This window comes from Aptenodytes patagonicus, chromosome 5 (assembly GCF_965638725.1).
Source record: "Aptenodytes patagonicus chromosome 5, bAptPat1.pri.cur, whole genome shotgun sequence".
In the NCBI taxonomy this organism is placed as follows: Eukaryota; Metazoa; Chordata; class Aves; order Sphenisciformes; family Spheniscidae; genus Aptenodytes; species Aptenodytes patagonicus.
In genome coordinates this window covers 33,903,918-33,916,422 of record NC_134953.1, presented here as the reverse complement: position 1 = coordinate 33,916,422, position 12,505 = coordinate 33,903,918, and the positions used below count along the sequence as shown (strand labels likewise).

The 12,505-nt window shown below is 45.5% G+C and overlaps 1 protein-coding gene across 1 annotated transcript in view; it reads right to left on the bottom strand.

Annotated features, from left to right (window-relative positions):
• BICC1 (BicC family RNA binding protein 1) overlaps positions 1 to 11,138 on the bottom strand; it is a 115,790-nt gene extending 104,652 nt beyond the window's left edge. Inside the window, exon 1 of the mRNA XM_076339295.1 lies at positions 10,908 to 11,138. Within this exon, the coding sequence (XP_076195410.1) occupies positions 10,908 to 11,109 (202 nt within the window). The 5' untranslated portion in view covers positions 11,110 to 11,138. The remainder of the gene's footprint in view (positions 1 to 10,907) is intronic.
• Between the last annotated feature and the right edge of the window lie 1,367 nt (positions 11,139 to 12,505).

Sequence of the window (12,505 nt, the reverse complement as noted above, 5' to 3'; positions counted from 1 at the left end):
GCTGGCCATTTGGGAGGTAGTCAGAATGACTGGAAATCTTGTGCCCTTTAAATGCAACATCTATTATTGTCTGTGTTTCTCATCACAAGTAATACATTTATAAACATTTTTTAAAAACCCTTCACCCTTGAAAGAAAAGAAACCTAAAGAACAAGTTATCTTTCTTTGTTCTCACTCACACGTACAAGGAAGAGACTTCCAGGAAGGCTACATTGAGCAACAAGTTTTTCCGTGGTTTACACAACAGAATCCAAGCGATAGAGATAACACAACTGTGCTCCAATCTAAGCTGCATTAGGAAGTCCTGTTTTCACATCTTGCTAATATGCCATCAGTAAGAACGTAAAGCTCAGGAGGACATAGTCTAAGTCATAGCATGGAGTCCATGAACTATACCCGCTTGAACCAGCGAGGCCGCTCCAACCCACAGCCAGCTCCCACTGCTTGGCCACTGAACCTCCAGTTAGTTTATCCAGCTCCTGTAAGTGAAACCCTGATGCCTCAGTTTAAGCTCAAGTAGTTAAGAAGCACACACAAGCTAACTAGAGATAGTTATATCCTTGTCTGATGATGATTTTAAAAGCTGTTTGAAGGCAGCAAACCAGCAGCGCTCAATGTGTTGCCACAGGAGACCTGTGTCCCAATTCGCCCGGCCAGGCTGCAGGTCCGCTTCCCGCCAGGGACCCTCTGGTCACGCTCCCAGGGGCCAGAGCACCTCTGGAAAGACTGCAATCTGCAGCCAAACACAGCACCCATGCACCCCTCGCATGGACGAGAACAGGCTAAAAGAAGATGTCCACCGAGACCTGCCCTGGCAGCAGCCACCTGTCCCGGCTGCCATCTTCCTAGGGGCTGTGGGGACTTGGGCGCTAGCACCCTCCCCAGGCACAGGCTGCAGCTAAGCCCGCATTAGCCGGACCCAGCCCTTGCACACAACAGAGCTAGGGTACATACTCAACTACCGTGTGCATGCACGCTGCTGCCAGCCACACAGCGGGGTCACGACACATCATCTCACATACCAAACCCATGACTGCATCATTCAGGTTGGTGCAAGCAAATGAAACATGAAATGTGCTGGGCATTGTCACTTGTTCTCAGCTCCGCTTATTTAAAGCCCTGGCTACATCAACACCTAACACAGACTACCCAAAATATTTCCTTATCTTTCTGTCAATATATAAATATTTAAGGAAATAAGACAGGATACAGCCTTGGCACAAGAGATGATACAAGGGTCAAAATAAAAATTAAGAAGTGGGTATAAGGAGGAAGAGGTCAGCTACCCCAACTTTTTGATCTTCACTGTTCAATGTGAAAGAACAGTTCCCAGACAGAAGCCAGTGGTCAGCAACTGGCCTGTGCAACAGCATCATACACATCATTTTTTGTGGGGGGGGAACGCTATAAAATAGTAAACGCTGACTTGCAAGATCATAATTAGCCTATATTTAGGAGCCACCATAAATTATGAAGTGGTCTCTAAAAAACAGCAGTAACCACAATAAACAAATAAAACAAGAATAAAAATTTAAAAAGTATTAGTGATTTTTCTACCCGTTCAAGAGAACCACAGCTTAAAAATGCAAAGGCAACCTACATAAAATACTGATAGAGCAGTCAAAAGTTAAGTTTCACTGACATGACACTAAAAAGCATCAATAATCCAGCATAAAAAAATATGAAGTTTAAAAGAAAAATCTAAATCCTACCAGGACTTTTAAAGGTGTGATGTATGGACTGTTTTCTCCCAGCAGATGTTTCTTGCTGCCCTGGGGAAGGCAAGTTGACCCCTATACTCAGTCACAATTTTATCAACCCTGGAGTACAGTTCAGGCTGCAAAGCGCCATTTTTAATACTGGTATCTGATCAAGCATTTAACTAAAAATGTGTATTTATAGTCTTATTCAATACGTAACATTAATAAATATTATGCTCTAATATTACAGTCCAATATTAGATTTAGTATTTTAACTCAACAATTGAAAATGTAAAATTAATGTTAAGCTTTGTAGTTTAGAATCCTTTGATTCCTTCACTCTCCAGAAGAGAGACATCAGTGATCTCACTTCAGCACTGAACACTGCAAAACTGACAAGTGTCCAGATTTTATGGATTGTTTCCTTTTCAGAAAAAGGAGAAAAGTCATAAAATTAAATTTTGCCTCTTGTCCTGTCATTAGGCACCACTGAGAAGAGTCTGGCTCCATCTGCTTATACCCCCTGACACACATACACGAAGTTAATAAGGTCTTCCCTGTTCCTTCTCCTCTCAAGATAAAAGCTAAACAGTCCCAGATGTCTCAGCCTCTCCTCCTATGTCCCTCAATAGCTTTGTGGCCCTTTGCTGGACTTGTTCCAGTATGCCCATGTCTCTTGTACTGGGGAACCCAGGTCTGGACACAGCACTCCTGACGTATCTCACCAGGGCTGAGTAGCGAGCAAGGATCACCACCCTCAACCTACTGGCCACACTCTCTCATGCAGCCCAGAATGCTTTTGGGCTTCTTTGTCACAATGCCACACTGCGGGCTTGCTCATGATCAGATTGTCCATCAGGACCCCCAGGTCCTTTTCTGGGACGCTGCTCTCCAGCCTGTCAGGCCCAAACCTGTGATGGTATATGGGGTAATTCCTCCCCTGGTGCAGAACTTCATGTTTCCTTTTGTTGAACTTCATGACATTCCTGTTGGCCCATTTTTCCAGCCTGTTGAGGTCCCTCTGAATGGCTGCCGTCCATCTTCACATCCCTAACCAGTTTTTCCTTGCTTGCCACCTCCTGTTGTCACCTCCTTGATCACCTCTGTTTGGAAGTTGTCATGAATGCACTCCAGAAGCCTCCTGCATTGCTTGTGCCCTGGTGTGCTGCTCCTCCAGCAGATAGCCGGGTGGTTAAAGTCCTCTATGGGGACCAAGGCTTGCAAACACGAGGCTTCTTCCAGTTGTTTGAAGAAGGCCTTATCTGCTGCTCTTTCCTAATCGGATGGTCTGTAGCAGACACCCGTAACACCTCCCAGATTGGTCTACCCAATAATCCTGACCCATGCGCTCTCAACTGGCTCATCATCTGCCCCAAGGCAGAACTCAATGCAACGCCACCGCTCTCTCACATAAAAGGGCAACACCTCCTCCTCAGCATCCCAGCCTGTCCATCCTAAAGAGCCTGTATCCAGTCATTGAAGGACTCCAGTCCCAAGAGCTACCCCACCACACCTCTCCAACCTCAGCAAGATCATAGCCCTGCAACTGCATGCAGACCTCCAGTTCCACCTGTCTGATATCCATGCTGTCTGCATTAGCATCAGGCACTTCAGGGAGGTACCCACTCATGTGGATTTCCCAGAAAAGGTATGAGAGCTTCTCCTGGAACTGTCCTGCAGGCACATGCCTATTGCGTGCCTTCCTGATTTCTATGCCCTGTTTTCTAATATAATAGAGCTACTCAGCCAGGATAATGACTAGGACAGACCAATGTTGCTACATGCCCATCAACCTCTCTTCATGAAATCTGGTTTGCAGCAGAAAAATTAAAACATAGTTATGCTGCTAGGCAAGTGACTTACCCATTCAGACACCTACCATTATCTCTGTTCTGTATTTGTTTTCAACCCCCTATCCATCATACCCATCTTTTCCTCACATAAACATCAAGAGTTTTTCCCCCCAGTATCCAAAAACTACACTTTTACATATAAATGAGAGAACTTGTTGAATACCCCGATTCCTTCGACTCTATTAGCCAGAGAGATAACAGCAGAAAGGATACAGCCCTGTGTTTTCTATGAGGATTACAGTTAGTCCAATAGCTCCACACATACAATGACCTGGCAGAGGGTTGCTATCACTCATGAGCGTTCCCTCACAACATCAATGAACCTTTAACAGGAAACATTTTTTTTTTTAAATTATGTGTTCCCATTCCAGTAAAGAAGATATCACTGTAGACATCTTTACATAAATCAGCTATAAAAGTCACCGAAACATGAAGAGTTACATTGCCCCATGCAATACAGTCATACTGATCTGAACCAGAGACAAGAAAGCCTAGTCATAAACAAAAACAGATACTGAACAAAAGTTGCAGATATGTTCAAGGAATGTTTTTAGTTGCTTAAGTCAAAGTTATTTTTAAAACTACCATTTAAAACAGGTAGCATCTTAAAGAAGAAATCCTTAAATCAAGCACTCATTCCTTCAGCTACAAAAAGTACACACAATTAACAAGCTATCTGACCTCCAACTCATGTGTAGTCATGTTAGATTTCATGCTCAAAGTTCATGAAAGTCACTACTGAGTCTTCACAGTAAGGGAAATTACTGTAAAAAAAATTTTACAAGCTATTAGTTCTTCAACACAGAGGTCTGAAATTAAAGAAAACTAGCATGTTTCATTGTTTGACAGGCATAAAGCCAAGAGCCTGAAATAAGTACTCAAAATAGGACATATTTTCCAATGGAGGTAAAGATTACAATATAACCAACAGGAATGTGCAAGCCAGCAATACTTAACTTAGCAGTTCATGCCAAACCATGATAGTCCGTTGTACTACTTAAAAAACACTGCAACTTGAGAAAGTGGTATTATTACAATTGTTAACAATGGAATGCAAGAACATTTTTAAACTACAAGTCACACAAATTCATTTCATATATTTATTTTTGTAGAAATAGATTATTCAGCACTTTAGGGATTTGAAAACCTGACAAAGAACTTGAATTTTTTTTCTGCTATATGCAAGTTAAACACCAAGTGTAAATGCTATTAGAAAGGTTCCAGTTTTCCCACAACTATGTCCTTGACCAGGTTATGCTGATACATTGCAAGGAACAACAACAAAAAACCCCACACCAACAGAAATCTCACAATTTAGTAGAAAAAACATTTTCTTGCCCTAGGAAAAGAAAATGTGTTTAGGACCTACTAAAGAGTTTGAGAATATATTTCAGTAAGAATCTGGTCAAAGAAAAAACATACTTCACATCTCTTAGAACTCCAACAGGGACACAGGGAACTTTAAACAGGAGTCTAAATCAACAGCACTCTGAGTATTTTTAACTTCAGTTGCAAGCAAGGTACCCTAATTGAAGGATCACAGTACATGTAGTTTTATTACACAGATTTCTGCCACCATCACACACACACAAAAAAAAAAATTCCAGAAGAGTACTAGTAATTCCTGCTTAGACATTTAAACATTAAAACCCAACATAAACTTAACACGGAGCTTGCCATCCCCACACAGAAACCATCACAATCAGGACCATTCTATTTAAGTTACGATTGCCTATTAAGCAGCTAACTTGCTCAAAATCTATTAATTCATGTCTTCAGGGTCTAGCCTCTAATAAAAGTATTGTTTGTAGCAAAGTCTCAGCAGAGGCCCAGGTTTCCCAGAACATCTCCATCTTTAGTACATTCAAATACAAGTGTTTTTCTTCCCCCCTCCCCCCCCAACTTTGCTTGTCACACTTATTAATTTATCATTCTCTGTAGTAGAAACAAACTAGTAGAGAAGTCTCAGAAAAGTATTAAAAGTACACTTTCCCACATAGTTATGCATTAAGTAGGGAAAATATACTTGTTTAAATACAGCAAGTTTCACCTGATGGATCAGCAAACAAAATAAATTGGTTATCATCTAAGCATCAGAACTAGGCATTGCATAAGTACAGTCTTAGGATCGGGCAACAGCCTCAAGGGTGACCTTTAGGCAGAGGACTTAACAATTGATTTTTCAGTAGATTTACAGTAAATAAGTTTCACCTAGATTAAATTGTGCAAAAGAGTTATCTAAGTATTTATGTCACTTCTCTCTAAGAAAAGTTGGACTTCTTTTGTTGAAAAATTACTCGTTGAGCATTTTTCTAACTCCCCATGACAGGCAAAGAGCACCAAAACTGAGGGAGCAGGACGGGGGAGTGCTCACACAACGCTGCGATAGCAGGAGGGAGAGCTACGCAAAAGTACTCAAATGAGCTGCTTGTACTGACTGTTCATACTAAATTTGAGTTACAGTAGTTTTATCCTTACTGCCTGAAAAATAATAAATGATCCTTTATTATTTTTAAAAAAAAGTCTACATTACATAAATTAAGATTGACATGATTCCTATAATTCTGACCTACTCCAGTTAACATATGAAGGCACTAATGGCAGTCAGTACTAAATCAGCACAGGGCACTGCTATTTTCCAAGATTCCAAGTCAGCATCAACGCAACCTGCTCTGCAAGATGAGCTCAAGCAAATAGGATGCTCATGGTGCTGAGTACTCTTCAGGGTTTCCTCAGCATGTAGGTCTGTGCTTTTCTTTATGTGTTTATCAATAGTCAAGTAAATGCTGAATTAGCTCATGAGGGAAAAACAACACAAAAAAAAACACACCACCCATAAAGTTTCATATCCCATAATTAAAATTACCCCAGAGAGTCCTCAAGCTGAAAGATGATGCATTAAAAAAAAACAAAACAGAACAGAGAAAAACAGAACTCTAACAGGCACACTGTTGTTTTTTTTTAAAGAGAGAGCCATATATAATATGGCACGCACACCACTGCTAGAGTTAGACTCTTATTAAAAAACAGCGTGGATTTGAGTTTTTACCCAAGTACTGTTGCGTGATAGTGCATTATAAAGTCACTAAGTATTTAAGCATGTGCTGGATATATACATCCCATCAAAACCCCCAATGTCTGTTAAAGAACATAACATAGAAAAAGGATTATTTTAAATGCAAGACTTTGTATCCAAGAATAAGACACCATGCAAGAGATAAAGGTGCTGCTTTTTTTTGTTTGGTTGGTTTGGGTTTTTTTAAGGTTCATGGCCAACTTGTCTAAATCTATTGATTGCTGCAACATCAGCTGTTAGATTATACTTTTTGGACAGCTTTTCTAAGTTTAGTGTTTTGCATTTTTGTAATAATACTCAGCTGCTATGGTAACAGGCACTCAAACATGCACTAAGTAAATCATTCCACAGTATTAAGCCACCTGAGTATTCACCAGAATTTAGTGCAGAGCAGCTAGAATTAATAGGACTACTATGAAATATCATCTTCTGTCACTGCTGAAAAGAATAGCTGAGCCATTTTACTCAAATTTGCTTCCTGGGTAAAAAAGTGTATTCTAAAGAGATCTGTTCACCAACAAAGTCTGATGAAGACATGCAGCCTAAGACAGCTTACACCCCACTGTAAAGACCAAGATTTGTTTATGGAACATTATTCCAGTCATCTATAAGCAAGTAATAAAACAGTCACACAAAGTAGTTGGACACAACAAGAAAAAAAAATTATTCTTATGTTCAAGGTTTTTACCACAGCTTTTGCATTTTCTGATATTCCAAACAGAAAAAGCAAAGCTCTTGGAGAAGCTCCCTCTACCTTTCATTTAACAGATTTAGCTTAAGGCTATTCAGAACCAAACTTCGAAACACCAAAAATACTAAAACAGTTATTTCAAAGTGGGGAAGAAAAAAGTGCCAGAAGCATCCTCAAATCTAACAAGATTTTCTGACACCTCAATTCAGATTTGGTTTCTGCTTCAGATACTACTGGTAGCAAACTAGCCACATCAACTCTTTTTTGAAAGAGAGCTACCCGGTGTCTTGCTACAGCACTTACTCCAGTTGCCAACTCTGCATCTGACAGTAAGGTACCCCAGTCCCCACCATGAGCTATACAGTCTGCTATGCCCCAGGTGAGTCTCGCTGAAGTCAGCATTGTCCCTCAAGAAACTATCCACAAAATATCAAGTGCGGGGAAGATTAAAATAACCATGGCAGAAACACATATAAAATTCAGCAATGCAATCACAATATGTAACAGAAGCACAAAGCCGAACACTGAGCTTCTTCATATTTTTTCTACTCCTGATTGGTTTTTTTTACATTTCATCATTAGTACAGTAAACAACAGATGTTGTCTAGCAAAAAAAATAAGGGATTCCCGAGCAAGAATGAGAACATTTCCTGACAGGTTTCTTCAACAGATGCTGTTTCAAACTTGGCTTTAAAAACAACCGAACTAAAGATGACGTATTCTCACTTTCCGATAATATAGGAAAGCTATGGTGAACACTAGAAGAAATAATAAGTTTTTAAATTATTTAAAAAGTAACTTTCACAAGTGTAAACATGCTCTCTAGCAGCTGGTAAAATAAAAGAGAGGAGACTAAGCATGTAATATGAACAAGAAGCTGTATTTACACCAGCTCAAATTAAAAAAAAAAAAGGCAAAAAATTGGATAACTTTTAGAAATCAGAAGTCTGGTCATCACCATTTAGACTACAGAGATATTTCCCTTCCACGATGCAATTTCTGCATATTCTAAGAACTTCCAGTGAAGGATCGAGTATTAGAAACCATAGGAAACACAACCCTATGAATTGTCTAACAAAAGTTAGTTTCCAGAGATGGCACACTGCTTCTTTTCCATTGTTCCTTTCCTACTAGGGGGAGTCAGAGTTTCCACTCCCAAAAAGATGGCCATGAAAGGATAGGGGGGCAGGGGGTGAGGGGGAGAGGTTAAAAAATAAAATCAACTTTGGCTTGTAATCAGCAGTATAATTGACTCTGAATTTCTGGGTACCAGTTACAGATCTGGCTTCATGAAGCTCTTTGTGACACCCTGGCAGAGCTACTCAGTGCTTGAGGTATTCTCCTACAAGAAAAGGATAAGCAAAACCTATCTTGTAGGAAGTCAAGAGATGAGAGAGAAAAACTTGTCAAGTACAGAGAGGAAACTGAATGAAAGCAACAATGTTTAACAAACAGTTCACAGTTTTCTGACAGAAAGAACTATTATGTTGCCTCATGTTTCCTAATAAGCAGTTTTTCATTGCCAATAAGCCAGAAAGTTTAGGTTTTCACACAAAATCACTTACTACAGAGTTCAACACGTGCTTGTCTTCACAAAAAAGGATAACTATCTGATGCAAAAACTCCTCAAACCATCACCTGAAGCATGTGTATTCTAGACTGGACATACAGCAACCTCTCACCAAAAAGCAGGCAGCATTCTGTTTGTGCTTACTCACTGTACTCTATCAACCATACACTTTTTACTACACTCTTACAAGGATAAAAAAAAATTAAAAAGGAGCAAACAAAAAATCTCACATTTTGACACTGGCTACTACTGGATGACACAACCTATACAGTATTTGGATTCTGCTTAGGAGCTTTGTTTACCCTCGCACGCTTACTACCTCAGGCAGTAGAAGGAAGGACTGCGTGTGTGATGAGATAATGGAAATTTATTTTGCTACTAGAGGAAAATGTTAAGGCAACCTTCAGTCTTCTTACAGCACTTTGTAACTTTTGACCCTTTTTCCCCACAACCTCATACACAGAAATACTTTTTCAATACCCACGTGTTTTTTGGTTTTAACACACTTTTGATGAGCACATCTTTATAAATAGTTGTTGCTGATTATGAGACTTCTGTTCCTCTGAATTCCTTCCTCTTTACTGCATTACATAATGAGATTTTTCTACTAGCACTAAAGTATTAACTGATTAAAGATTAACTCACCCCCAGGAGAGAGAATCTCAATTAAAGAATTCCGATCATTGTAGTCACCAAGTCAAACCACAGCTCTTCAGTGGCCAACCCAACTCACTCACTCCTGTTCCTCTGCTAGCTCCTGCAGCCTCCCATCACTGGAGGAGGCAGGTGCTCTGACCGGGGATGGTCAGGGACCGAGCACCTACGGCTTCCAGTAAGTGAATTAAATGCCTTCCATGTGACATGCCACATGAACAACAGTAAAATATTTGTCAGGGGTTTATTTGTTTTGAAAATGTACATAAATACATGAGCTACCATGTTAAGTGTAACATTAAATGTTTACAAAACAGTAGTCCCAGTGGAAAGAGTACACTTCTGGAAACCACCATCTTTCCTTGTTGATCCAAGCATGCCCCAAGATTGACAATGTAAGACCTGAAACTCACCTCCGTTCTCATGGGCTCTTCAGAGCAGACAGCAGGGAACACCCCAGGGGAACTACCCCACTCAGCAACATCCTCAGCGGGTTTAAATCTATTTATCTGATCTTTAGCAACAAAACCAGCAATTGCTACTCCTGTACTATTTTGTCAAAAGCAGCCTACATAACTTCCACTGAGAGATAATTCAAAACATACTGGGACAAAATATGCAGTCTCAAGGAAAAAAAAAAAAAGAAGAAAAGAAAATAAGAAAGCAGAACGAAAGGCAGAGCAAGTCCTAAGGCAGCGGCTGCCGCTGTCAGCTCTCCCGGCGCCGTCCCCGCTCCTCCGGCCGGGACGCCCGGCTTCAGAGGCGCCCTGCCCGCTACGCGGCGGCCTCGGCTGTTCCTCGAAAGCCGAGAGCCCGAACCACCCTGGCCAGAGCGGGGATATTATGTTTTTAAAGAGGGATTTCTGAGAGACCTCGACCTTCAAAGCTGCAGCCTCTCCGCGCGCCGGCTGCCGGTGCGGGACGAGCCCCGGCGGGGCTGGGCACCGGCGCCACTCGCGACTCTGGGGCCGGCCCGGTCCCAAGCGACATCTGACGACCCCGGGGTGCCCCCATCACCCGCCGCCCGGAGTTGGCGAGGCCGGGATAGGGGCCGCGACGCTCGGCTCCGCTCCAGGGGGAGACAAGGAGCCTCCTCCCCCCACCCCGCGCAGCCCCGTCCGGGGAGGCCACGACGGCGCCCGGGACCGGCCCGCGGGGCTCCCGCCGCCCCAGGGCCGCGTCCAGCGCCCGGCCGGTCAGCGGCCGCCCCTCTGCGGTGCCGGAGGGGCTGACAGGAGGATCCCCGGCCCCGCCGGGTAAGGGAAGGCAGGGCATGGCGGGCCGGGGACGCGGCCCCCTCCCCTCCCGGGCCGCCACCGCCCCGCGCCGCCCGGGGACCGCCGTCGCCTCTCCCCGCCCTCACCTTGGAGCATGGCCTCCAGTTTCTTCCTGTCCACCCGGAATCGCTCCTCGCCCCACTCGGGGCTGTGCAGGGGCCGCGGCGGGCCGGCCGAGTCCTCCTCGGAGCCGGGCACGGGCGAGTCGGTGCTGCGCTCGCTGTTGGAGCCTGGGTCGGAGAGCGGCTGCTGCAGGTACCCGCTCAGCGGGTCGCACTGAGCCGCCATGGCGCTGCCGGGCAGACCCCGCCGCCGCTCCGAGCCCCACTCGGCCGCCTCCCCGCGGGACGCTATCTGCCCCCACAGCCGCCCCCCCGGCTCATCCCAGCCGCCGCCTGCCAGAGTCCCGGCCCCGGCGCCGCCGCCTGCGCCCGCCTCTGCCTCCGGCTCCCCACCGAGTGTGCGCGTCCCCGGGTCGGCGGCGGCGTCCGCGGCTCGGCGGCGCCCCCAGCCCGCCCGCAGCCCGCACAGCATCTCCGCCTCCATTGGGCCGCCACCGGCCCGCCGGGGAGGGGCCGGGGATATCCCCGACCGCGGCCCGGGAGGAGGGGGCAGCGGCGCGGCGCGGCGGGAGGAGGCAGGGCAGGGCAGGGGAGGGGAGGGGAGGGAGAGGGGAGATGCCGCCCCCAACGGCACCACCTCCGCTTCAGGGCCGGCGCGGCCCGGGGTCCCTGTCAGCGGGGCTCCAGGGGCGCCGCCGCCGCCACCCTACCCGCGCCGGAGGGCGCCCGCAGCTCGGGGCAGGCCCCGCCGTGAGGTGAGCCGTGCCCGGGGCGGAACGGTGCGGGGGGTGCCGGGCTGCCCGCGGCCCCCTCAGCCGTCCCGCCTCCGCTGCCTGACAGAGGGTCGGCAGCGATCGTGCGGTACTGGGTGAAATACACGACGGGCAGGGTGGCGGCCCTGGAAAACGGGTCCTAAATAACACCCCCGCCCAAAAACGACCCCCCTGAAACGAGCCTGTGTGTGCAGAAGAAACGGGCAAGCCAAAGTTTTGCTGGCGTGTCCTGCAAACGCCGTTCACTTGGCGTGGCTGACAAATCTCATGGCGATGAGGGCCTGGCTTTCAGCTCGGCGGTTTTTCTGTATGAAGCCTGAGAAAGCCGAAGTGCCTTGCGCTGCTGTGCTGCACGGCAAGAAACCTCGCCTTCAAGGCAAATTGCATTAATCTGCACCCAGCATGCCAGTGCTAGATTTTACCATGGCGCAGTTCGTATCGTTTAACAAACAGTTTAAGCCCAAAAGCACGCACTAGTGTAGAGGAAGCGTCGGCATGAGCAGTCACATTGGTCCAGTTGCAGCGGTGCCGTTTCTCTGTTCCTGCAGACGGACACACTGCCCAGGAGGCCAATCACTGCCCAAAGTTTGGCTGCCCAAATCTGGTAAGCAAGGGTAAGGCATGCACGCCCTTCTCTCTTTGGGTCTGTCCGGTCCCAGCCAGCTCTTTTCTCCTGAATCTGAGAAATCCTTTCTGACAAAAAAGTTACACTGCACGTTACACATTCCAACAAAAGCTTTCTGTTTCGATGAATCACTGGTTTCCGGTGAAAAAACAGTCTGCTACAAGACCCTCCAGCAGTGCTGTGTCTGGAATCCCATGAGGTATCCCACCCCAAGAGCATCACAC